The sequence below is a fragment of the Hoplias malabaricus genome, chromosome X2 (genome assembly GCF_029633855.1).
Source record: "Hoplias malabaricus isolate fHopMal1 chromosome X2, fHopMal1.hap1, whole genome shotgun sequence".
Taxonomy (NCBI): domain Eukaryota; kingdom Metazoa; phylum Chordata; class Actinopteri; order Characiformes; family Erythrinidae; genus Hoplias; species Hoplias malabaricus.
This window is the reverse complement of record NC_089819.1, coordinates 38,650,781-38,674,346: the sequence shown is the minus strand read 5'-3', so window position 1 is coordinate 38,674,346 and position 23,566 is coordinate 38,650,781. Positions and strand designations below refer to the sequence as shown.

The 23,566-nt window shown below is 39.7% G+C and overlaps 1 protein-coding gene across 1 annotated transcript in view; it reads left to right on the top strand.

Moving 5' to 3' along the window:
- LOC136676690 (apoptosis-stimulating of p53 protein 2-like) overlaps positions 1-20,554 on the top strand; it is a 43,509-nt gene extending 22,955 nt beyond the window's left edge. The window contains exons 5-18 of the mRNA XM_066653870.1: positions 1,650-1,751; positions 4,505-4,667; positions 7,050-7,225; positions 10,963-11,127; positions 11,316-11,514; positions 11,886-12,023; positions 12,237-12,316; positions 12,662-13,034; positions 14,340-15,013; positions 16,122-16,259; positions 16,744-16,877; positions 17,243-17,409; positions 17,773-17,972; positions 19,094-20,554. Coding sequence (XP_066509967.1) covers positions 1,650-1,751; positions 4,505-4,667; positions 7,050-7,225; positions 10,963-11,127; positions 11,316-11,514; positions 11,886-12,023; positions 12,237-12,316; positions 12,662-13,034; positions 14,340-15,013; positions 16,122-16,259; positions 16,744-16,877; positions 17,243-17,409; positions 17,773-17,972; positions 19,094-19,135 — 2,751 coding nt within the window. The 3' untranslated portion in view covers positions 19,136-20,554. The remainder of the gene's footprint in view (positions 1-1,649; positions 1,752-4,504; positions 4,668-7,049; positions 7,226-10,962; positions 11,128-11,315; positions 11,515-11,885; positions 12,024-12,236; positions 12,317-12,661; positions 13,035-14,339; positions 15,014-16,121; positions 16,260-16,743; positions 16,878-17,242; positions 17,410-17,772; positions 17,973-19,093) is intronic.
- Positions 20,555-23,566: the final 3,012 nt, after the last annotated feature.

The following is a 23,566-nucleotide window of genomic DNA, read 5'->3' as shown; positions in this document are numbered from 1 at the left end:
GTGCATCATGAAGTGCTGTATTTCACGAAGATATATATTGATATATTGCACACAGCAATGCAGACAATCGATTTGTCCATGTTTACACTCCATTAATCAAAAATGCCAGAACTTCCTTACAGTTTATGTGGTTAGTGATGTTATAATGTGAGTTACTTATTGTTTTGCATTCGGCTGTTATTGGCAATACCCTGTACTGGATCCTTGCTATCCTAGAGTTAAAGTGATAACCTGTTTGCCTAGGAGGATGCACGAGGCAGGACCTATTTGGCCATTTATTCCCACAGTAAAATAAAGCAGCCCTTTAGCTTAACTAAAGGAAATGTCCTCCATGTTGTCTACTGAGGCAGTCTTCTGATGAAGGAAGGCGCCTAGTTGTGTCTTAATTTTGTGTTTGTATAAAATGCTGCCTGCTTTTTTGTTCCTTCATTTCCAAAGTAATTATTTTGGCTAGTGAATAGTTGCTGCCTTAAAAGCATTTTTCAAACACGACTGTACAACAGGTACCTTCTGCAGCACTCTAAGGCGCCGAAATGTGCACAGCACAGACAGCAAGGCACCTAAATTGCCACCCTCTGTTTCAGACAAAGCCTCCAGTCTCTATCTCTTACTTTCTCTCCTCAGCTGTCCCCAGCCTTTTATACAATCATACAATTTTATACAATGAGCCGAAGGACAAACTTGTAGAATCAGCCAGTTTATACTCCATAGAGTGAGTCCCACACATGAGGGTGCACATGTATACAATAAGTTTAGTATGGAATTACTAACAAAATAGGCAAGTTGAAGAAGGAATATTAAAGTAAATGATTATTTTTTTTTTAATATTAGAGCAAAATGAGCACATACAGATATGGACAACTTAGTGGCAACAATTTCAAGAATTAAGATGTTTAAGGTTTATGGGACCATTGCTAACCACAACTAAATTAACTAGAACATAATAGAAAGGAGAATGCGAATGGTAGACAAAGAACCAAGGAAAACATTGAAGCAGATAGAAGCTGATCTCCAACATTAATCAGTTCATCAGTCATACAGCGCTTTTTGTATGACAGTGGGCTCCATGGAAGAAGACCCAGGAGGACTCCACTGTTGAGGGGATAACATAAAATAGCCAGACTGGAATTTGCTAAAATGCATATTAATAAGCAAAAATGCTCAACAATCAATGTTCTTTGGACAGGTCTGACAAAATTGGAGGATGGTGACAAGTTGAATAAAGTTAAGAACATGTTGAGAACACCATACCAACCGTGAAACATGGACAAGGCTTAGTTATGTTTTGAGGCTGCTTTGTGCAGTCTGGCACGAGTTTCCTTAAATCTTTGCATGGCATAATGAAATCTCAAGATTGTCAGGGCATTGTGTACATTGTGTATTTTATTATTCAAAATATTCTGTTGAATCAAAAAATCAAAAGCAAATATGATTTTTATTAAATATGGAACACACAATTATGTCAATCCCTTAAATCAATTTCAGGTTATTTCTGAGAGAACTGTGAATTAAGTTTGTTTAATGGAACAATTTGTCCATTTCTGTATTTTACAGAATATTACAAATTATTAACCTTTCAACATATTATATATAACCTTTCAACCCCTTACAATATTCATTTTTATTTTCAAAATTTTACTTTTGTTTAGATGCTTCCTCCTCGTATGGACATCACTCTGTCAGAGTTGCAAGAGATGGCCTCACGGCAGCAGCAGCAGATCAACGTCCAGCAGGAGCTTCTGGCCAACAAGGTGCCCTTCCTGAACATTGAGACAATACAGAGGGCTGTTCTCATTTAGCCCGTTTCCAAAGGGCTCAAATAGCTCTTTAGAGCTCCTTTCTCTGTCATAATTCAGTGTCCAGGCAGAATTCACTGAAGCTGGTGATAAGCTCCTGCTTCAATGTGCTAATGATTGAGTCCTTAGCCTCTAATTTTTGTTTTGTTTTGTTTTCTTTTGACAGGATCATTTATTTTACATACTGTCCACATATATATATTTTTAAATATCTTCATAATTCTTTAGTTGATATGTAAACAGGCATTCAGCGTAGTTTGATATGACATTATTCATTGTACAGAGATACAGGTTTCTTTACAGTAGTGTTGAAAGGAACCATACGTCATACCCAGTCTGTATGGCCAAAGGTTTTAGACATTTTTTAGAATAGTTTTTAGACAATTTTAGAAATTAAAAGACACCCTAAAGCAAGCTCCATAAGAGCCTACTGTAGTGTATGTTGGGTTTTTGATCATACACCGTGATACCTATGTGAATATATATTTAATATATATATTTATATATTGTGTTTATAGCGTTGACCTTATTCAAACTCTTATAATTACTGATTATTTGACTAATGTTAGCAATTAAAGTTTATAATTGGCTTAAACAATTAAAACGTTACTAATTAGTTTGAGAATGAATAATAGTCAAGCTAAGTGAGATCTTCAGGATTTTCAGGGATTTTAATGAACAAACTGTATACACTGTGATTTCAAATAATGAAGATGTTTATTAACAAAAGAAGAAGGATATTTACTTAGCATAGCGTAATCTTGAAATCTCACGGCATCAACGCAGGGGAAGCCGATTCGACTTTAAAGATAAGCTAGGCACTATGGCTTGTGATTAAAATGTGGCTAACTGAGGTTTGATTAAGTGTAAATTTATAAAGGGACTTAATTAGGCATCAGCTCATGGAGAATGTGAGAGTTCAGCTTGCTTACTCGTTCGCCGTTTTTCTACTGAGCCGTCGGGTCCCAAGGTTCGATTTCCGTGCTCCGGTTTCGCCTTTCGTCCACGCAGCGCCGTTAAAAGGGAATTCCTCCCGTGGTCAGTTAGAAGCTCTCGGCCTCAGGCGTAATGGCGTTGGACGGGTTGAGTTTTCACGGAGAACCGCGGGCCTGGCTGGTTTCCTTGAGAAAGGGAAGGCGTCTTCCGAGTGGTTGCCTCGTGATCGTTTCTCCAGAGACTGTGCCCTCAGAAGTCGGTTTATAACGCTAATATATATCCACTTTCAACTAATCTAAAAGGGTGATATCTTATTCTGGCCACGAATAAGTTTCACCTGCTTTGATTACTCGTGAGATCAAACTTCGATGGGCGATAAAACAAAAACACAATTAAAAGAAAAGAAGATATTCAAATCACTCGACGTATTCGTAAATTTCTCTCACACTAGCTAACTCAAGACGTCTCCTGGGAGCTTAGTGAGGTTTCTTCAAAAGTCTTCGTTCGTCGGCGTGAAGAGGAGAAAGCGTCTCGCTTGGAGAGGTTGGAGCTTGAAGAGATGAAACAAAGAGAACACGTGCAGGCGTTCAGAGCGGAAACGAAGTTAAGAGTCAGAGAGAAAGAGCGAGTTGAGCTGAGTTGAGCTTCCAATCTTCTTGAGCTGAACCGCTGAACTGCTGAACTGCTGAGCTGCACTGCACGGGCGAACTGCTGAGCTGCACACTGAACTGATGTGCCGAGCTGAACTTCTTTTCAAAGCCAGCGCGGTCACGCCCTATTGGGAGGTGTCCTTTCTTCGATTGGGTTGCGAGTCTGAGGCTCACGTGACTCTCCCGAAAGAGAGAAGAGGGGGAAGGTTTGAATCAGAAATTCACACAGAAGGAATAGAAATTTCGCGTATCGAAATTTCTTATACATGTTAGTAATATACAACAATGAGCGTCCTGGATTATTAATATCAAACATTTACATAAGATTTCATCTTGGGTACGTTGTGTTTACGTCCCATTTACAATATTGTTTTTAGAAGGTATTAATTCGTTTTTCTAATCAGAGACAGAAACTTCCTTTCATGATAGAAACAGTAATACACATCATTTCATTAGAAGGTGGACGTTCATCTGAGGACACAGAGAGTGACATTTATACATATTGCATAGACATACTTATTAAATGCATCATGTATTTAGACGGCCTTAGGCGAGACGTGATTTCGCAAACGTCCACCTGGGGTCGCTGTTGGTCCATGCCGGTGGTTCGGTGTGGATGAGTCAACGGGAGTTCAAACCGAGGTCACTCCTGTTAACCATTTGTTGGTCCCTGCAAGCGATAATGACGAGACCCTTAGGCGCCCCTGTCGTAAAGAGGAGGCAGTATAACTCCCCTCTCTGTTTGATGTCCTTTTCCTTAAGAGCATCATAAAGTTTGTTATCTTTAAATTTCCGAAGGGAGGAAGGGGTGTCGGGGCCAGGTGTCCTGGTCCATCTTTTGATGTTAGATCTTATGTGCGTGCGTGTGTGTGGAATGTTAATTCGGTCGCAGACAGAAGGTCCTGGTCAGAATGAAAAAGTTTTAATTCAAAACTTTTCATTTCTTCATTTGACTTTTCATGTCTTTACCCGGTCCATACTCCACTACACTACGTTAATTATGCTGTAAAATATTATACCGCTTACTGCACCTTTAATGACTGTATATTACATTACATACCATGGCATTAAAGGTGCAATAAGCAGTATGTTATATTTTTGCAATTTTGTTTTATCCTGCAGGAGCAGCGCCTGCGCTTCCTGAAACTGCAAGAGCAGCAGGTTTCGGAGCAGGAAAAACTGCGGCTGCTGCGAGAGAATGCTGAGAACCAGGAAGCTAAACTCAGGCGGGTCAGAGCTCTGAAGGGTCAAGTGGAACAAAAACGCCTCAGCAACAGCAAACTGGGTGAGTATAATATTGACTGTGTATGTGTTAATAATGTGTTAATATTGCTGTTGCTATAGTAATGGTATAGTATACTATAGTGTTATAGTATGTAAAGTTTACTTTGCCAATAATCCAGTGTCACAAAATGGTCTAGGGTCCAGCAATAACAGAGAGAGGAAGAGTGTTTTTTTTACAGAGATATTGAACGATCAGATGAGCCCAAATCTTCTTGTAAGAAAAGCCTGAAAACACACTATTTTCTATACGTTTTCAGAGCTGTAATCTTAAGCAATGTGATTATCTGTGTTTCATTTAGTTTTATATTTCATTTTGTTTTCATTTGTTGTGAAAAACTTTGTAGCTTTGTCTTCTCTACACGGCTCTGAGTAATTAGTAGAGTATTAGGGACTCTACTAGGGGACAGAAACAGACAGGCTGGATTCAGAGCTAGAGGGCAAGGGGATGTGATTAGAGTCACCAACTGTCCCGTATTTAGACACTAAATAGCGTGTTGTATTTTGGACCCATATGACCCATTTGAGACGCTACTCTCCCTCAGTCAGAGGGAAGGGCAGATACTCCACAGCCCCTAAGCAGAGAATGCACTTCTCATTAGTGGTCAATTTTATTTAGCCAATCAGCAGCCAGAGTAAGCTGTCCATCATTTAATGCTGCAGCCAATGGAGTCAGAGTCCCACCTACAGGGGTTTGTTTTGCTGCAGCGCTGAGAGAAACATCAGTGCTTAAAAATAAATATATATCTCATTTTAGCACAATCTGTGATGACAATAAAACTGAATGACTTTTAAAATCAAAGTAATTATTAATACATATTAATCACATTAGATCATTTCATACCATATTTAAAATAATATTAAGTTATTTATATGAGCTGTTTGTAAAGACACTGTTTGTTTATTTTGTTATAATAAAAAAGCAGCAGTTTGAATGCAGGAAGTTTATTAATGTGAAATATTCAGTGTGAAGCCGATACACTGGGCTGAGTTTACTTGAAGCGTGCACTGTGTACTATCTAGGAAAATCTATGTATCGGATCGGTACTAAGTATTAGCAAATACTCAGTATTAAAAGACTTGGATTGGGATTGGGGTCCAAAAAAACATGACTGGGACGTGACTATTTTAAAAATAATTACTTTAAAACAACTTTGCACTAAGAAGTGTAAATGCATGTTCACACTAAGTGCCATTGTGTATTTTATGGGTATAATATTGTATATAATAATAAAGGGCATTGTTCATTACATTACATTAAAAAGCTGCAATAACATGTTGGTTTTATTAAATATAGTTTCTATATAAATATACTGTCAAATAAATCAACTAATTGATTAATTAAAATAATAATCAACAGATTAATCAATTAAGCGCTGTATACTCATCGTGTATTTGCATGATTTTTGTTAAGAACTGAACACGGTTTAAAGGCTTTTACCATTATTGTTGCATTTTCAGCTCTTGCAATCCAAGGAAGATTTTCACCTCTTCAGAATACCACGGCATAATCGGTTGTAGTGACTCAAAAAAATCTCTACTGTAGCTTGGAGATTTTACAAACGCTTAGTGTGTGCTGGATATCTGAATTTTGATGTGACTGGCAAGTCTCTCCTGTCAGTCAGCGCTCTGCAAAGTTTACACCTCATGGTTTAGTTCCTAGTTCCAGGTACCAAATTTAATGGAAAAGCAAAATAGCTAAGTAAAGTAAGTACCATTTAGCTGAAAAGCTCCACTAGCCACTGCAAAGTAGTTTGATCTTTATGTGATTTGCACATAATAGAAAAAAAAACCCTAACATATTTCATTTATATTCCTCACTTGTTTTGATGGTGAAAATGACAGATTTCCCCTTAAAGAATCTACAAGAAAAGATTGTTGGGGACAGCATTATCGCACTGTTACTTGTTCTGACTTGTTTGATATGGTCCTAATAGCTTCATTAATGAGGCTTAGACACCACTGAGCACTTCATCAGCTTCAGCAAATGATCACATTAATGAGCCATAAGGCTAATGGAGTCGAGAAAAAGAAACTTTCATCATTACTGAATTCACTCTTCTCTACAGAATTTTGACATTGCAGTTTGAATCTGAGAAAATGCTGTCCAGAGAATGCACATAACACATGGAGTGGCTTTGCACCTCTCTAGTCAATGTTTGGCTTAGAGCATAATGACCTTAAGTGGCTCTGTAGCATCCTATTTCATTTCTTGCTTTTCTATGTATCCAGACTGTGTGAGTTTAAACGGCTTTTTCCAAAGTAGGGTGTCTACAAAGTTTGGACGCTTTGTTTATTTTCCCCAGATTTGTGTAGTGAAGCTGTGGTGGAGTAAGATGTCTGTCTCTCTCTCTTTCTCTCTCTCTCCCTCTCTCTGGTGCTGTAGTGGAGGAGATTGAGCAAATGAACGGACTGTTCCAGCAGAAGCAGAGGGAGCTGCTTATGGCCGTGTCCAGAGTGGAGGAGCTGAGCCGGCAATTGGAGCTTCTGCGGCAGGGAAAACTGGATGAGAGTGGTCATGGCTCAGCTGGGGAACTGGAGAGGCTCTACAAAGAGCTACAGGTGGAAAAATAACCTCTCTCTTTCTCTCTGTTTTTTCCTGTGTAGGCAGGGGTGGCACCATGCCTCCAAAATTTATGCTCCTGAAATCTCAAACTATGTCAATGTGGCATGAGTATTTGAGTATTTAATGAGATGCATTAAAAAACTTAATTAATTTTAGTTCTTTCTTCATATCTAAAAGGAGAAATTTAAAAGACGCTATCGGTTTTAGACAGTAAATAAAATGGCTGTATTTATGGTAAAGACATGACAACCCTTTGTTCCTGTCACCACCACTGCAAAAAGATCTTGGTCTATGGCATCAAAATTGTGCCAAACATTTTGAGAATCAAAAAGCAGAATTCATAATAGAGAAATTAAATTTTGAAAAAAGCAGAAGACTGTTATTAATATTAAGAGTTTTAAAATCAATTTTGTAATATTTCCGTATTTAATTATGAATCTGATCAACCATTGGCTACTGGAGATACATCCCGACTACAGAGTACAATCTACATGCCCTTTTAGGTCACCATAAGAGTATGTGTGGGTGTGTATGGAGAAGTAAAACTCTGCTGATGTAGCGGGGTGGGGCGTGTAGAATTTACTTGATGGGCTTATTTCCAGCAGCCAATGGCTGACTAGATCCAGCCCGCCTGTTAAAACAGAGCCAGAGCTCAGAAGCGAGAAGCTGTTTTGCAACAAACCATACTTAAACACGTCTGTTTACTCTGTAGAGGGATTTCCATTCACCGAGTTTTTGCGAAATATCTCAAAAAGAGTTTTATGCTCAGTCAAGGTTGAAAAATTGGAATAGCTCTAAAGCGCTATTTAGACTCTCCCGACTCTCCTTCCTCTTTTCTCCTCTCTGCACTTTACCACTCAAGCTTCTTATTTTAGTGCATTTGTAGAATATTTTAGAAATATACCACACTGCGCAAAAGTCATAGACCACAAAGCATTTTACTTTCTTCTCAAAACATTAAGAACAATCTCTATACCACAGACATGCCAAAAAGTAAATAACAACTCAAGCTTTTTGATATAATGTGTGTTTAAACTATAAAATAAAGTGTTTTAAATAAACAAACCCTTCAGATTTCTCCATCTCCCTCATTTCAATGCCACCCTGATCATGGGGGCATACATCAAGTTTATCTGCAAATTGTAGTGCATTTATTGCACAAAACGTGTGAAAAAATTGAGTAGAAACCCAGCTAGTGACAGAATTCTGTTGGAATTTTAAACAATCAGTGGCATGTCCCTTAAAATGATATAAGCCATTCCGATATCAACCTGTAAACTGTCTCCAAGCAGCAGTAAGAAATGTTCCAGACCAGACATTTAGCAAATACAACATGCCCCAACATAAATCATGACCATTAGTGGTTCACATTTACAACATTTACCAGAACATAGGTTAGTGTGAGCAGCCTCTGATGTCCCGCCCCCAAACTGAAATTAAGAATTTAATTGGTTATGACTCGAGGAGTGAGTCAATTGGGTATGACTCAAACTATCGACCGGTTTGCACCTTTATGTCAGTGCTAGGAGCGGTTCTGGAACAGTTCAAGGAAGGTACTTTTCATAATGACCCATTTATGTGGAACCAAAACTGGTGGGGCATTCTAAAAATGGTGGGTCAAATGCCCATTCTAACTCTTCTGGCTAACTCTGTCTAAGTCTCTCCCTTTGCCATTCCCTATACCTTTATATGTCTCCCTGTTTCTAAGTCTCTTTCCCTGTCTCTCTCTTTCACTCCCTCTCAACCAAATCCTTCTTTTGAAATATGTCAATACTTCTCCATTCCCCTTTACGCTTACACTGATCCTCAGTTCACTTACACTTTGACTGATTTAAATCAGTTTATTGAAGTGTGCTTGGCCCTGTCCAGGGTGTATTCCTGCAGTGCGCACAATGATTCCAGGAAGGCTCCTTACTCGTGCAACCCTGAACAGGATGAACTTAATTTATGAAGTGTGCTTGTTCACATTGTAACTACATATTAACTAGTTACATTTACTGATATACATGTACTTAGATCCAATATAAATGGATTTATACTTTACTGAGCATTTTCAAATCATCATCTTTTTACTGCTGCTATGACTCTATATGTCCACACATTTGTAGATATCTCTTATAGTTAGTAAATTCACCTTCTTTAAGGGTCAACTATGGCTGCAACTGGTATTCAACTATACAGAAAGAGCCTGAATAATCAATAAAATGAGCGTACTCACAGCAGGAAATTAAGCGCATTTTAGATGTATTGCAGCACCTGTGCAGCGCTTGGAGGAGAAACTCTGGAACACTTCCCGCTCGATTCTCACATGCGCTGACATGGACTTTACCTGGAGTCTTTACTGGGGCGCTATCAGAGTAATGTCAGGGAGGAATGTTGTGTGTTGTGGCATTCGCACATACAGCTCCTCCGGGAAAACTCTGGAATATTTCTGGATTACCGTGCATGTGTGAAAGGGGCATGGGATGAGTTGTATTGTTCTTTAAGATCCAGTGCTAAAGGCTAATTACACTACCTCAATATCTAACGTCAGTAACTGTGGCTGCCAAATTCTCACAGCAATGTCCCAACATCTACAGGGTGAGCTATTTATATGGATACACCTTAATAAAATGGGAATGGTTGGTGATATTAACTTCCTGTTTGTGGCACACTAGTATATGGGAGGGGGAAAACATTTCAAGATGGGTGGTGACCATGGTGGCCATTTTAAAGTCAGTCATTTTGGATCCAACTTTTGTTTTTTCACCTGAAACTACGGATACTGGAAGCATGTGCTAGCATTCTTCCTATGGTGTTGCTATCAATGTGTAAAGAGTGGGAGAAGAGGGTTGCATTGACAATCAAACACAATGCGCAGCACTTTGAACACATTTTATAAGTGGTCAGAAACTTTTAAATAACTCATGAAAGAATAATGTTATGTTAAAACCATAAGCACACCATTGTTTTTCTTGTAAAATTCCCAATAAGTTTGATGCGTCACATGACCCTCTTCCCATTGAAAAACCAAAAGTTGGACCCAAAATGGCTGATTTCAAAATGGCCACCATGGTCACTACCCATCTTGAAAGGTTTTCCCCCTCCCATATACTAATGTGCCACAAACAGGAAGTTAATATCACCAACCATTCCCATTTTATTAAGGTGTATCCATATAAATGGCCCATGCTGTAGTGTAAAACCTTCTCAAAAGAGTAGAATCTGGTACTGCATATAGTACTGTGCAAAAGTTTTAGGCACCTAGGAAAATGGGTTTTAAAAAGCTGTGTATCTGTGCAGGTAAGTTTATTTATTTATAACTTCTCAAACAATTTTAGAATAATAACAAATAATATTTTTATATTAAGTGTGTGAAAGTGTTGTTTCAACCCTTTCTGAATTTCTCCTCCTGGCAGTCCAGTATCATCTGACATATGTTATAGGTATAGGATCCTATACCTATCCTATACCTATTACCTATGTTAATAAATATTCATTATGTTTAATCAAGTGTGATGTTGATTAAAGAAATATATACGATCAAGCAGAATTTCTGTAAAAAATTATTTTACTGTATTTATAATTTGTATTAATGGAGTAATATATAATTTTATACAATCACCATTCTTAACGAGAAATTATTTCCAATAATAATAATCTTAGGTTCCTATAGCTTTTGCACACTACTATATAATTTCACACAACATTACACACGGTTCAATGTAGACTCTCTCTCTCTTCCTCACTGTAGTTGAGAAATAAACTAAACCAAGAGCAGAGCGCTAAGCTCCAGCAGCAGAGAGACAGCCTGAGTAAACGGACACAAGAAGTGGCAGCTATGGATCGCAGAGTAGCTGAACTGCGAGAGCGACTTTGGAAGAAGAAGGCCGCTCTGCAGCAGAAAGAGAACCTGCCTGTGAGTGCATTAGCTATTAAGAAGTTAAAAAACATAATTTGTCTTTAGAAGGGGAGTGGAGATATGAAAGATGTTTATGTTTAGGGAAAATTTATAGCAGTAAGTTGGAAATCATATTAATTTCCAGATTCACATTTCTTTGTTTTTGTCTGACATTTTCTCTATGTCTCCCTCTTTCCCTTCTACAGCAACACACAGATGGCCACAGCTCTCAGAATATAGCTGGTCAGTCCAGAGTAGCTGCTGTTGGGCCTTATATACAGTGCCCTCCTCCTCCTCTTCCTCCCAGACAGGATGTCCTGATAAAGCCAGCCTATCCGGATGGCACTGCAACACTGCCCAAACCACTGACCAAACCTCTGGCCAAACCACTGACCAAACCCACTGGTAACACTCTCAGTTAAAGGCTTAGAATAGTTTGCATAAGAGCTGCCAAAAAGATATTGGATATTGGATTGGATATTCTTGGGGTTTTGTCTTTGTCTGTATTAATCTATAGTAAATACTATGTTAAGTTTATATTCATTCAAATCTCTGTTTAAAAGTCCTCGTCGTTACTAAACTCTACAGATTCAATATAACCACATTGATGCCATAGCCATCACCACCTTATTAGAAAGTAATAAGAAAGAAACTATCCTCCTTCTTCCCCTATCACAAACGCAGGCATTTCTTAACTGGCGTAACAGAATTGTTTATAATATCACAGTAAGCCCCTCCCTGTTTTACTGGTGACTCCTCCCCTTTCCTGCACCCAGGTGTTGGTCCCCAGGCTGGTAAAATCTCCAAGATCTCTGACTGGACCTCCAGCGCTGAGATCAGCAGTATGGGTGGATCCCAGCGTGGCTACGCCTCCACGTTGCCACGAATGAGCAGCCACGGCTCCACAGAGAAAGGTGCAAGCTCATGCACAAGTGCACACAAACACACGTATACACACACACACACACACAGATTCAGAGGGATGTTTCATGAAGAAATTGTAAATGATCAGTTGCATATCACTTCCAAAAACGTAACTTAATAAACCTAGACACAGTTTTGTGTGTATAAAATACATCTAGCATGTGCCACTCTTTTGTCATCACTCTCCTTATCATCTGTGTTAGATCCTGAAGCTGACTTGAAACCGCCACCACTTCCTTTACGGAAAAACCAGAGCAGCGAGGACCTCTTGAAGGATGGACAGGTATTACACACACACATGCACACACAGATGCGTTTTTATTTAAGCTTCAAAGCATCATGTATTGCGCTTCTTACAATTAATTTATATTTAGGTTTAAGGTAGTTAATGTTATTAAATGGTAACTTATACTCATTATTAAGCCTGGTCTTGGATCACATCAATATGTTATAAATCATCTTACAAACAGAAATGTAATCAGGCCTATAAAAGTGGGAATAAAGCAAAAGGGTCATCAGTAAATGACTATGTAGGTATTTATGTAACTAATAATGCAATTATATTTAAATGTAATTTAATTTAAATGTTTGATTGTGTGTGTGTGTGTGTGTGTGTGTGTGTGTCCAGTGTGTAGGTAAAGTGCCTCCTCCAGTGCCCAGTAAACCAGCCAAACAGTCCAGCTTTAATAAGCCCTGCTTCGGCACCAATTTCCCTGAAAAACCCAGAGTGCCCCCCCAGCTCCCCCCACCATCCACACATAGCCAGAGACCACCGCTGCCTCCTCCACACCACAGCCTGTCTTCTAAAACAGACACCCTGCCTGCCGCCACTGTGCGGCCCTTCAGCGTGGAGAACTCTGGGAAAGGAGCCGTGACCCCTCCAACACTCCACAAGCCCCAGACCCTAGCGGCTAGCTCCATCTACTCCATGTATACACAGCACGGCTCGCTAGCCAAAGGGTACCAGGGCCAGAGCACACTGACCCGCTCCCAGCCTCGCTGTAAGTATTGCTAATACCTCGAAATTAATGGTACGATCAGCAGAAATTGCTGTTAACACCTCAGATTAAAGATAAAGTCAGCAGTAAGCTCTCTCCAAATTAAATATATGATCAGCAGTTAGAGCTGGTGATACAGTTAAAACCTCAGATTTAAAGATAGAATCACCTGAAAGTGAGGCTGCATGCAGTTAAAGACTACTCAGAGTTCCAGCCCAAGAAATTAGTACAAACACTGCTGCATCATTTGGTGAGAATTAAAGATGCGGCCCATGATGTGAGTGCCGTTATCTGTAACTGTGCCGAGGCAGTAATGTCAGCCTAAGGCAGTGACATATTAATAACCATGCAACCAAGAGCTCATTGAAGGAGCAAGCTGGGTATTTAAAGCATTCACATTACAATATGAAATCAGGAGCGTGACTCATCCTCAGTCTCATCAGCCAACTGGTAGAGAGAGAGAGAGAGACAGAGAGAGAGAGAGAGAATTAGGCAGATTTTTCCTCAAATGCTAGGGGCTTTACAACGCTTAAGCCTATTCTTGTTATTGAGTACCTCTTTGTATCTGTCAATGCTTTTCTTCTTTTTCTTTTGTTATTTTTTACACAGCTTATAATTTTCCAAATTCCACCCTTAAAGGAGCAATCTGTAATATTGACACCAAGCGTTTAAAATCGGAACTATAATACAGTTTCAAAAGAGTGAAGATAGCAGCTTCTTATTCATAATTTTCGTATTCAAGCATTTAGTTTCACCTTAAATGGGTCCATGTAAGAGTCTACTCATTCCCTCTTAAACAGCTATGCAAAGCTAAATCTGGTGCTAGGTTTTATAAACAAAACTCGTTTTGAAACACTTCTTATTTCCCATTTTATCCATTTAAAATACACGACCAAGTGCAAATCATGTGACGTAAACATCTACCTACTAGTGAAATACTTATATTTGCTGTGTACTACCAAGCTTGATTTCTCTGTTCCACCTTAAATAGGTGAATGTGCAAGGCTTTTCAAACACAATTCTTACTCCGTAATTTGTTTAAAACAAACACACCACAGAGAACTACATAACAATCTGCCTCAATTTCAATGATATTTACACCTTTCAATCATGTTGTTATTCACCTACAAAACACAGTCCTAACACCTTTCAAACATCACTATGCCTAACTTTCTTTATATAAAACAAACAGCCTATGGCATTTACTCTTTTTAATCTTTACATAGGCATTTGCTCTAAAAAAGCAGTGACTTACAAAGTCGTAATTTATTGCTCCTCTGATAGTTACTCCTGGTCACTCTTTTGCAGTGTACGGAAAGCCCGTCATTCCATCCACTGGAGGGCAACATTCCCATTCTCAGGACAGCAGCCACGCTGAGCGAACCACTACTACAGAGTTAGACCAAGTGGACCATGGTCTTAGCAGTGGTCCATCTGGGGAGGGTCCAGAGTCTGAGCGCGTCCCTCGACCCCTGAGCCCCACCAAACTTCTGCCCTTCCTGTCTCACCCTCATCGTCTGCAGAGCGACGCTGACCTAGAAGCTCTACGCAAGAGACTGCACCATGCTCCTAGACCCCTGAAGAAACGTAGCTCTATCACAGAGCCAGAGGGGCCTGCTGGCCCCAACATCCAGAAACTCCTCTACCAGAAGACAACACTAGCTGCCATGGAGACACCAGAAAAGGAGAGCACAGCAGGGACGATGGGACAGGAGGAGGATATTGGAGCAATTCGGAAAGAGGACAATTCCATCCCACCTCCACTACCTCCTCGCTCCCCTGTCCCAGATGAACTGAACCCCCCTTTAGAAGAGGATGAACAAGAAGGGGGTGATTCCACTCCTACAGAGGCATACACAGAGGAGTATCCTCCATATCCCCCACCCCCCTACCCCACAGTAACAGACCAGGATGGACCTGGGGATGACAGCAGCAGCAGCATGAAGGCTCCAGAGGTCACAGGACAGGTCCTGCTTCCCCCGGTATGCACTGCTGTATTCTCATATTTTGTCATTTTCTTATTACTGAAAGGTTTCTGCTGTATGATGACAAAATTAAAGTTGTTTAAAAAAACAACAAAAAAAATCACATGCATGCTTAAAGGATTCTTTGCACCACGCTAATTTACTACATTTACAGTATAATATATTTACAGTACACTAATGGTTCTTTGAGAATTTGTGTTAACACATAGAACCACTGTTGCTCAAAGACCCCTGGAGAACCATGTTTTTTAAAGAAAAATAGAGACCGAAACAAGTGATGACCTGATTAAATCTGTGCAGGTAAAACACTGTAGGAATTGGATTTGGTGGGATCTCCTTCAAAAGATTCCAATGTGAAACACTGACATTAATATAAACATATTTCAGGCATATTTACCATTAGTTACCAGTGTCCCTGGTGAAGAAGGTGAGAAAGAGAGATAAGAACACATTGAAACTTACACAGAGAAAATGAAAGAAAAGAGAGTCGGATCAGAACACACTTAGAACAGCCCTTAATTCTAGTTCCTTATCCGAGGCTGCTGCTAAGCAACTGACCACACTAAGGTCCTAATCACTGTCTGTGGATTCATTAAACATTGAAGTGGGAGAGAAGCCAACCCAGTGTCAGCAACATTTATGACTCTAATGAATCCCTCTCTTGCCTCCATATTTTTTAGGATTCATATTCTAAATAAATATGCTATATGTCCAAACGTCTTTTCTAAACTTACGTGTATAAACTGAGGGTTTGTCCCCTCCCCATTTGCCCCAGTAATATCAGGGATTGGATGACTAGTCCTGAGTCACAAATTGTAGGGCCATCCCAGCTCATCCCAAAAGTATTGGATGGAGGTTAATTGCTCCACAGAACCACCCAAACCTGGGTGAGCTTCACACCCCTCTACCAGACATTTGCCACTGAGCTTAGTGACCTTAGCTTGTCCGATTCTATTCCTGAACGTGTGCACTCTCAAATTGTGATAAAAATAGCAACAAGGAGTGTCCGCAAATATTTGGGCATATAGCATGACTACAGCACAAAACATTTGTTTGTGGAAAAAATCTTCCATTAATTTACCTCTCCTGTCGTCTCTGTCCTCAGGGGAAGAGGACGAACCTACGGAAGGTGGGTTCAGAGCGGATAAATCACGGAATGAGAGTTCGCTTCAACCCCTTGGCGCTGTTGCTGGATGCCTCTCTGGAGGGAGAGTATGATCTGGTCCAGAGGATCATATATGAGGTCAGGCAGAACAGGAGGTTCTTCTACAAACTAAAAGGCTACAAACTGAGGCTAAAATAGTTCTGTGGGACACTTAGAGCCAGTTTCCCAGACCTAGATTAAGTCTAAGGCTGTGTTAAAAATAATTTCTAATAGTAATTTTCCATTGACCCTTAAATTTAGTCTCAAGTAAGACTCCACCTGGCTTTCCTCAAAGACTAGGCTGTGTTCATTGTTACTTCACTGAATGTGGTTCTAGTGTGAACACTGCCATTTTGTTTTTCTTAAGGTGCATTTTCTTCTCTGGTTTGTGCCATGTTATGGACAGCGTTTTAATATTACATATGACCTATGTTAAAATTACATTACCCCACAACCTAAGTAAAACTACACTCTAAGTAGGGCTAATAATAAATAAATAGGGCTAAATATGACACAGTTACACATCTGTGGTTATGCTGAACAAAGAGGATATAATCTGTGTTTCTGTGTTATGCCTGGGCAGGTGGATGACCCTAGTTTGCCGAACGATGAGGGCATCACTGCCCTTCATAACGCGGTGTGTGCCGGACACACAGAGATTGTGAAATTCCTGGTGCAGTTCGGAGTGAATGTCAATGCTGCCGACAGCGATGGATGGTGAGGGAACAAAAAAGCTGCAACAATTAAGAATAAAAGCAGAAACATGTTTGACATGATTGCTTCTTTAGTGGTGCAATAGAGCTACAAATGTAACAAGACATTTGAGGGAAACAACATATTTTAGGCCAAAACGACCCTGTAGGGTTCATCCACTGCTTGATGTATAGACATAATGTGTATTCTTGGACCCTCCCCCTAATTGTGACTGGTCCAGTTCAAGAGAAAAGGATTTAAAGTACACTTATAACTGGCTGTAACTGCTTATAACTGCTTGTATTTTCTCGTTGTTTAAAGTACACTGCCAGCTAACACTGAACCAGAATTCTCTCTCTTTTCTGTTTTCCAATTTCTCTGGTTGCTAGGACTCCTCTACACTGTGCTGCCTCCTGTAATAATGTGCAGGTGTGCAAGTTCCTGGTGGAGTCTGGAGCTGCCGTGTTTGCCACCACTTACAGTGACATGCAGACGGCGGCGGATAAGTGTGAGGAGCTGGAGGATGGATATGCTCAGTGCTCTCAGTTCCTCTATGGTAAGAAGCGCCAGCTCTAGGTCAGAAAACCCACCCAAACATATAGTTAACAAATAATTCATACTGGATATGAATCCTTATATAATGTCCAAGATTCTTTACACCCAATGATGTATCGAAATGGATATTCTTATCCAAAACTATAAATAATCCAAATATATTAATAACAATAACAATAATAATAAAATATAAATAAAAAAAAAAACAAAGTAAGTAAATCTAAAAAACAGAATTACACCTTTTAATGAAACTGCAATGATTTACTCAGTCAAATTAAGTGGTGCATCAAAATCATGCAGGACAACATTTTACTGTATCTGTACTGATCAACTTGCTGTGTGACTGTTGCTGATGTGTGTGTAGGTGTGCAGGAGAAGATGGGAGTGATGAACCGGGGCATGGTGTATGCTTTGTGGGATTATGAAGCAGAGAGCGCTGATGAGTTGTCCTTCACTGAAGGAGACTCAATGACGGTTCTGAAGAGGGACGATGGTCAGGAAAGCGAATGGTGGTGGGCTCGATGTGGAGACCATGAGGGCTACATCCCTCGCAACCTGCTCGGGGTGAGAGTCTGCACACAACTATACATGCATTTACATGCACATATCAGATTTTGACAGTAATGCGTTCAGCACTTTCCTAATGTAGTAATATGAAAACTGAGTTTACATGAGTCAAGGCCTATTCGCAGACGGGTGTGATTTTTACTGTAGTGAAATTTTCAAACAAATCTGGTGCATTTTTTGTCTCAACACTCTCAAATCGTGAGAAGAAGCTGAAAGAGGAAGAAGAAATGGATTCACTGAGTAGGAGTACCACTGCGATTAAATGACACACAGACTGATTTCACCCCAGTATACAGAACAACATAGGGAGTTCAGCAGTGTTCCCAAAGGGCACTGGGGGAGTTTGAGGCTCTGCTACTCTTCTCATCTTAATTTTAGTAGTCAGCGCGTTGCATGTTCTTTAAGCTTTTGTGTTTTGCTATGAACAAGGTGAGTTGGTCAGCTGCTGTCTTCCATTAATTTGGTCTGCAACCATGGCAACGGAGCTCTGATTGGTAAACCTGATATTAACTATTAAAACGCAGAAATTTCTTAATGCAGAAAATGGATCATGTTCTAACTCAAAATCGGACACAACATCGCAGTCCATCAGTTTCAGACCCAAGAATGGTGAAATATATGTTTTGTTCTCAAACTCAAATTGTTTGTTTTGTCCGTAATATAAGACTCTGTGTGAATAGGCCTTCACTCAGCATGAACTTTCTTATTACAGTGCCCATTGTGCTTCTGTTTGGTGGCCACATTATTTTTTATGCTTATATTCATGGGCTACTTAAGTAGAAATGCCTGTATTGTGCTTCCTTTAGGATGCTTGCTTTTTTTTAAATGACTTATCTTGTGTTTCTGCTTACTGGCCAGCCTTGTATTTGTCCAGAGCATTGATCAAACACTACATGACAAAACGAGATGAACTACTCTCTACGTACACCAGTAAGGTTGAGCTAAAAAAAATAGTGTTTCTAAAGTGGCCAAGAAGATGAAGTTTAATGTAGGGTGTGTCCAAAAGTGGCCAGCAACTGTATAAAAAGCACATGAATGTAAATGACCAGCAATACATTTATGTAATCTACATGAATGATTCTCGTGATTAATTGCTAACGTAAACATTCCATTCACAGCTGTATCTGCGGATTAAGCCCAGACAGAGGAGTTTGGCCTAAATCTCAATCCTCAGGAAGTGGTGGTTCTGTCCCAAACTGGCGTGCCCTAACGCCTCATGCACACTACACCATCAAGGCAACAGCTAAAGGGCTTTAAACAAGGACACTCTGATGTGCTTAGTACATACTGGTACATTTGTGAGCTTTATGCTGCTTTTCTGCCATTTGTTGAATCATCTACTTTAGAAGCACAAGAAAAGAATGTAACAGGCTTTAAAATCTTTGTCCATTTGTTATTTGTTGAAATAATGTAGCAAGGCCTAATAAAGGTTTGTTAATATTTTCAAAGGCCTTGCCTATTATCTAAAATACACAGCTGTGAAAACTAGATCTGAAAGCATCAGTGTTGGAAATGATTCGTAATTTATATGGTTCTAAAACTATTTGTACAGATGTATAGAGATGATCACTCCTTTATTCACTGTGAGGAGTTTATCAGGTTTTATGTATGTGTATAATGTCTGTTTCTTTATGAATGTAGCTCTGTATCACAAGCTGCTGTGTGAGGCTCTTTGAAAGTTTAGTAGAAACAAACTGCAACACTTGCACACATTTTCTTAATGTGTGGCCAGTTTATTGATCCGTTCCAAATATTTATATATTTTTTTATTTTTGGCCATGACGTTTTTATTTGTTCCCAAAATGTAGTCTGTTTTTGTGTGTGTGTGTGTGTGTTCTCACACATCATTCTCATGCTTTCTCTAAATTAAATTCATGGGTTTTTAAATTGTATAAACAAAGTAATAAAGTATATGCTCACTTAAAAAAATGTGTGCATACAATTAAAAGAAGATATCTGCTATATTTTTAAAACAAATGTAAAATATGTAAACTGTGGGAATTAGTTGTGGCCACAAATTATGAAAAAGTGAATAGAAATTTGCTAATTGTTCCCTCAGTAAAGGTTGTAAGAGACTGTTCTGAAGCACTGAAATTGAGTTCTATGAAATAATTTTTTTGCCAAACTGTGGCCCTGTTTACACTTGGCTCTGTCTTCATCTTCCTATTAGACCTGAACTCTCACTGGGGCGACCTATCATGGAGCCCAATTTTTAATGCAAATATTGTTTGATTGCATCTGGATGCTGAATCTGCATTCAGAGGTTCACAGTTCAAAGCTAAACCAGCTGTGTCTTGATTAGATGATGATCCAAGCTCCATCATCAGATAACAGTGCTTGGATGCTAATGCCAAGTGTAAACAGGCACTAAACCTATAGCTGAATCTGGATCAACAATCTTTTGCTCCACAACTCATTGTTGACAGCAAACAAACTCCTCAAGCTCCAGTCAAGAATCTCTAGGAATGTAGTCTAGATCTGAGTAAGTAAGGGATCATTTAAGACTGATTTATATCTCTGGTGCTCAATGAGACGTCAGTGCTGCGTGTTCACTTCTTCATCCAAACAAAATAAATGCTTTCTACTGAAACCATGCTGTTCCTTGGCAAGTTGTGTATGTGTCTGAAGTAAATTAAATGTATACTGCAGTGGTATTCACTCTGCAGACTCTGGTCTGAGTCTGGACCTACACATGATTTATTATGGACTAATAAAAAAACAGGGCGGCACAGTGGCGCAGCAGGTAGTGTCGCAGTCACACAGCTCCAGGGGCCTGGAGGTTGTGGGTTTGATTCCCGCTCCAGGTGACTGTCTGTGAGGAGTTGGTGTGTTCTCCTCCGGGTGCTCCGGTGTCCTCCCACAGTCCAAAAACACACGTTGGTATGTGTGTGTGTGTGCTGCCCTCCGAAGGACTGGAGCCCCCTCCAGAGTGTATTCCCGCCTTGCGCCCAATGATTCAAGGTAGGCTCTGGACCCACCGCGACCCTGAACTGGATAAGCAGTTACAGATAATGAATGAATGAATGAATAATAACAAAACAACAAAAAAAGAGCAAATTCTCCTGGATATACATCTAAATGGTCTGGAATTGCATTTCATTGCTAGAAACATCACTCTGCATGCACTAGGTTTGTTGACCGCAAAAGCAAACTGACAATGGTAGGTTTATATCAGGTATCAAATTTAAATGATTTCGTAAAGGAACAATATGTAGTATTTCTACCTTAAAATTACAGCTTCTAAATTATTGTAATGCTGCACTGAGCTGTAATAAGGAGAATACAGCCTCTGTTGCGGTCCTATTCTGGTTTACTGCACTGAGCTACTGAATCACCGGGCAGAGGACTCTCGCGAGAAATGGGTACCACTTAACGTACATAGCTCACAGGTGGATGGTTGTCTAGCTACAAGAAGAATCTATCTTGGTATTCCTGATACGGGTATTATATGGCACAAGGAGCAAAGAGGAGAAAGAGAATGAACGGCCATACAAGAGTTAATACTGGACTGAATTTACAGAGTAAAGTGAGCTGAAACAGACCTGAGGACACAAGTTAGTACAATACTTACACAAGTATTTGTAGCCATTTTTTTTTTGTTGTGGTGCTAGTTAGTGATAGTTTTGTTGACGAAAGTGTTTTAATCAATTTTGAGAGTTACTGAGCAGTGAGCCAGGGTTTGCAGCTGCTAACTTTAGCCGGATTAGCTCACTTTTTCGCGTTAGACATCGATTTTGGTAATAGTTTTCTTGTCGGTTGCTATGTGGACTAATGAAAGAAGTTACATTTTGTGTCAGTGGAACCAAGCTTTGTTGAGGACAGTGTTATAATCTAATTTTGAGAGTTACTGATAAACGAGGTCGAGCGCTAGCACTTGCATACTTTAGCCGGATTTGCTCAGCTTTTTTTTAGCATTTCACATTATGTTAAGAAGTGCTTTACTGTCAGTTACGGTGGTTATAACGGCTTGTGTACCACCAAAGTTACATTTTATGGTTGTAATAACATGGTCCCGTGTGTATTATGAGTGATATATGGGTTTTATCATGTAATCGACATTTTATTCATTACACACCTTCCCTCGGCTCAAAATCAGCCAGAGCCCCAGAGCCATTCGCTACTTTTGTAAACATCACTCGATGAGTGAGAGAGTAAAAGTGAGAGAGAGAGTAGAGAGGCGTTTGTCTGTGAGAGAGAGACAGGGAGTATGGAGAGAGATTAGTCTCAACATACTTTACAAATGCGTAACCGTTAATCCACAAATATGTTTCACCGTTCACAAATGAACACATCCCAATCTGTGTTTCACAGTCTTCAATTTGTACAAATACAGTTACATTCATAAATGCACGTTTTTGGTTTTCATTGATATATCACAAATTTATGCGAAAATATATACATTGGTTTAAATTTACATTGCAAATATTTGTAAAGTCGAAGTCTCAAATAAAAAATGTATTTGTAAAATGTAGAATCTGCATTTGTGGATCAAATCACTCACGTGTTTTCCGTGATGTGCATTTGTTCATTTCCTCTCGTGGGTTTTTGTATTTTGAGACTTTCCTTTCGCTTTTCATCCGATCCAAATACAAATGTGGCCAGCGGGCGAACAAGCTACCGCTAGGTGGCACTGTTGTTTTAGGACGTGTGGAGCCTACCTATATGTAGCCGCATTTGCGCAACATTTAATGTGGAAGTTCGAACAAAACCCGCCCAAGCCGCTGAATTCAGCTCCATATCACAGACAGTTAGGAGGGGGATCACTGTGGAACGCTTTTGAAGGTGCCCTAAATTTAACGACGTTAAAATCCATCGGAACTTCCCTAATTTCGCTGCAGACTAGTGTTGTCAAATAAAATACGTTAAAATCCGTATTTGGACTAAAATGGCACTGATATGTTTCGTAATTTTGTTTCAGACATGCTCTCCCTCAGACGGAGGGAGGGGCAGATACCCCAAGGCTCCAAAACAGAATATGCGCTTCTCATTGGTCAACACTTTTATTTAGCCAATCAGCAGCCAGAGTTAGTTCTCTATCATTAACTTAATTTTAGCTGGGGCCCTGAGAGCAACAGGTCAGTCCTGAGACACTGAGGAAAACAACAGTGCCACCTAGCGGTGGCTTGTTCGCCTGCTGGCCACATTTGTGGATCAGGCCATTTATTTTCGCATAAAATTGTGATACATCTATGAAAACCAAAAACATGTATTTATGACTAACTGTATTTGTACAAATTGCAGACTGTGAGACACAGAGTGTGATGTATTCGTTTGTGAATAGTGAAACATATTTGTGACTTGTGTTTTATTTGTTGATTAACATTTACACATTTGTAAAGTATTTTGAGACTAATCTCTCCATACAGGGAGTGTGTGTGCAAGTCGTGTTTTACTGAATGACTTGGTTGTGTGGGAGGGAGATGGGCATTAGACTTGATTTCACGACACTACTGTAAACTTGAATTACACTCAGCAGCTGGTAGGGAGTGCTCAGGAGACAAAAAAAAAAAAGCCAATTCTTACATTGTATTCCGTGAATACGGCACGGTGGCACAGCAGGTAGTGTCACAGTCACACTGTTCCAGGGTTCA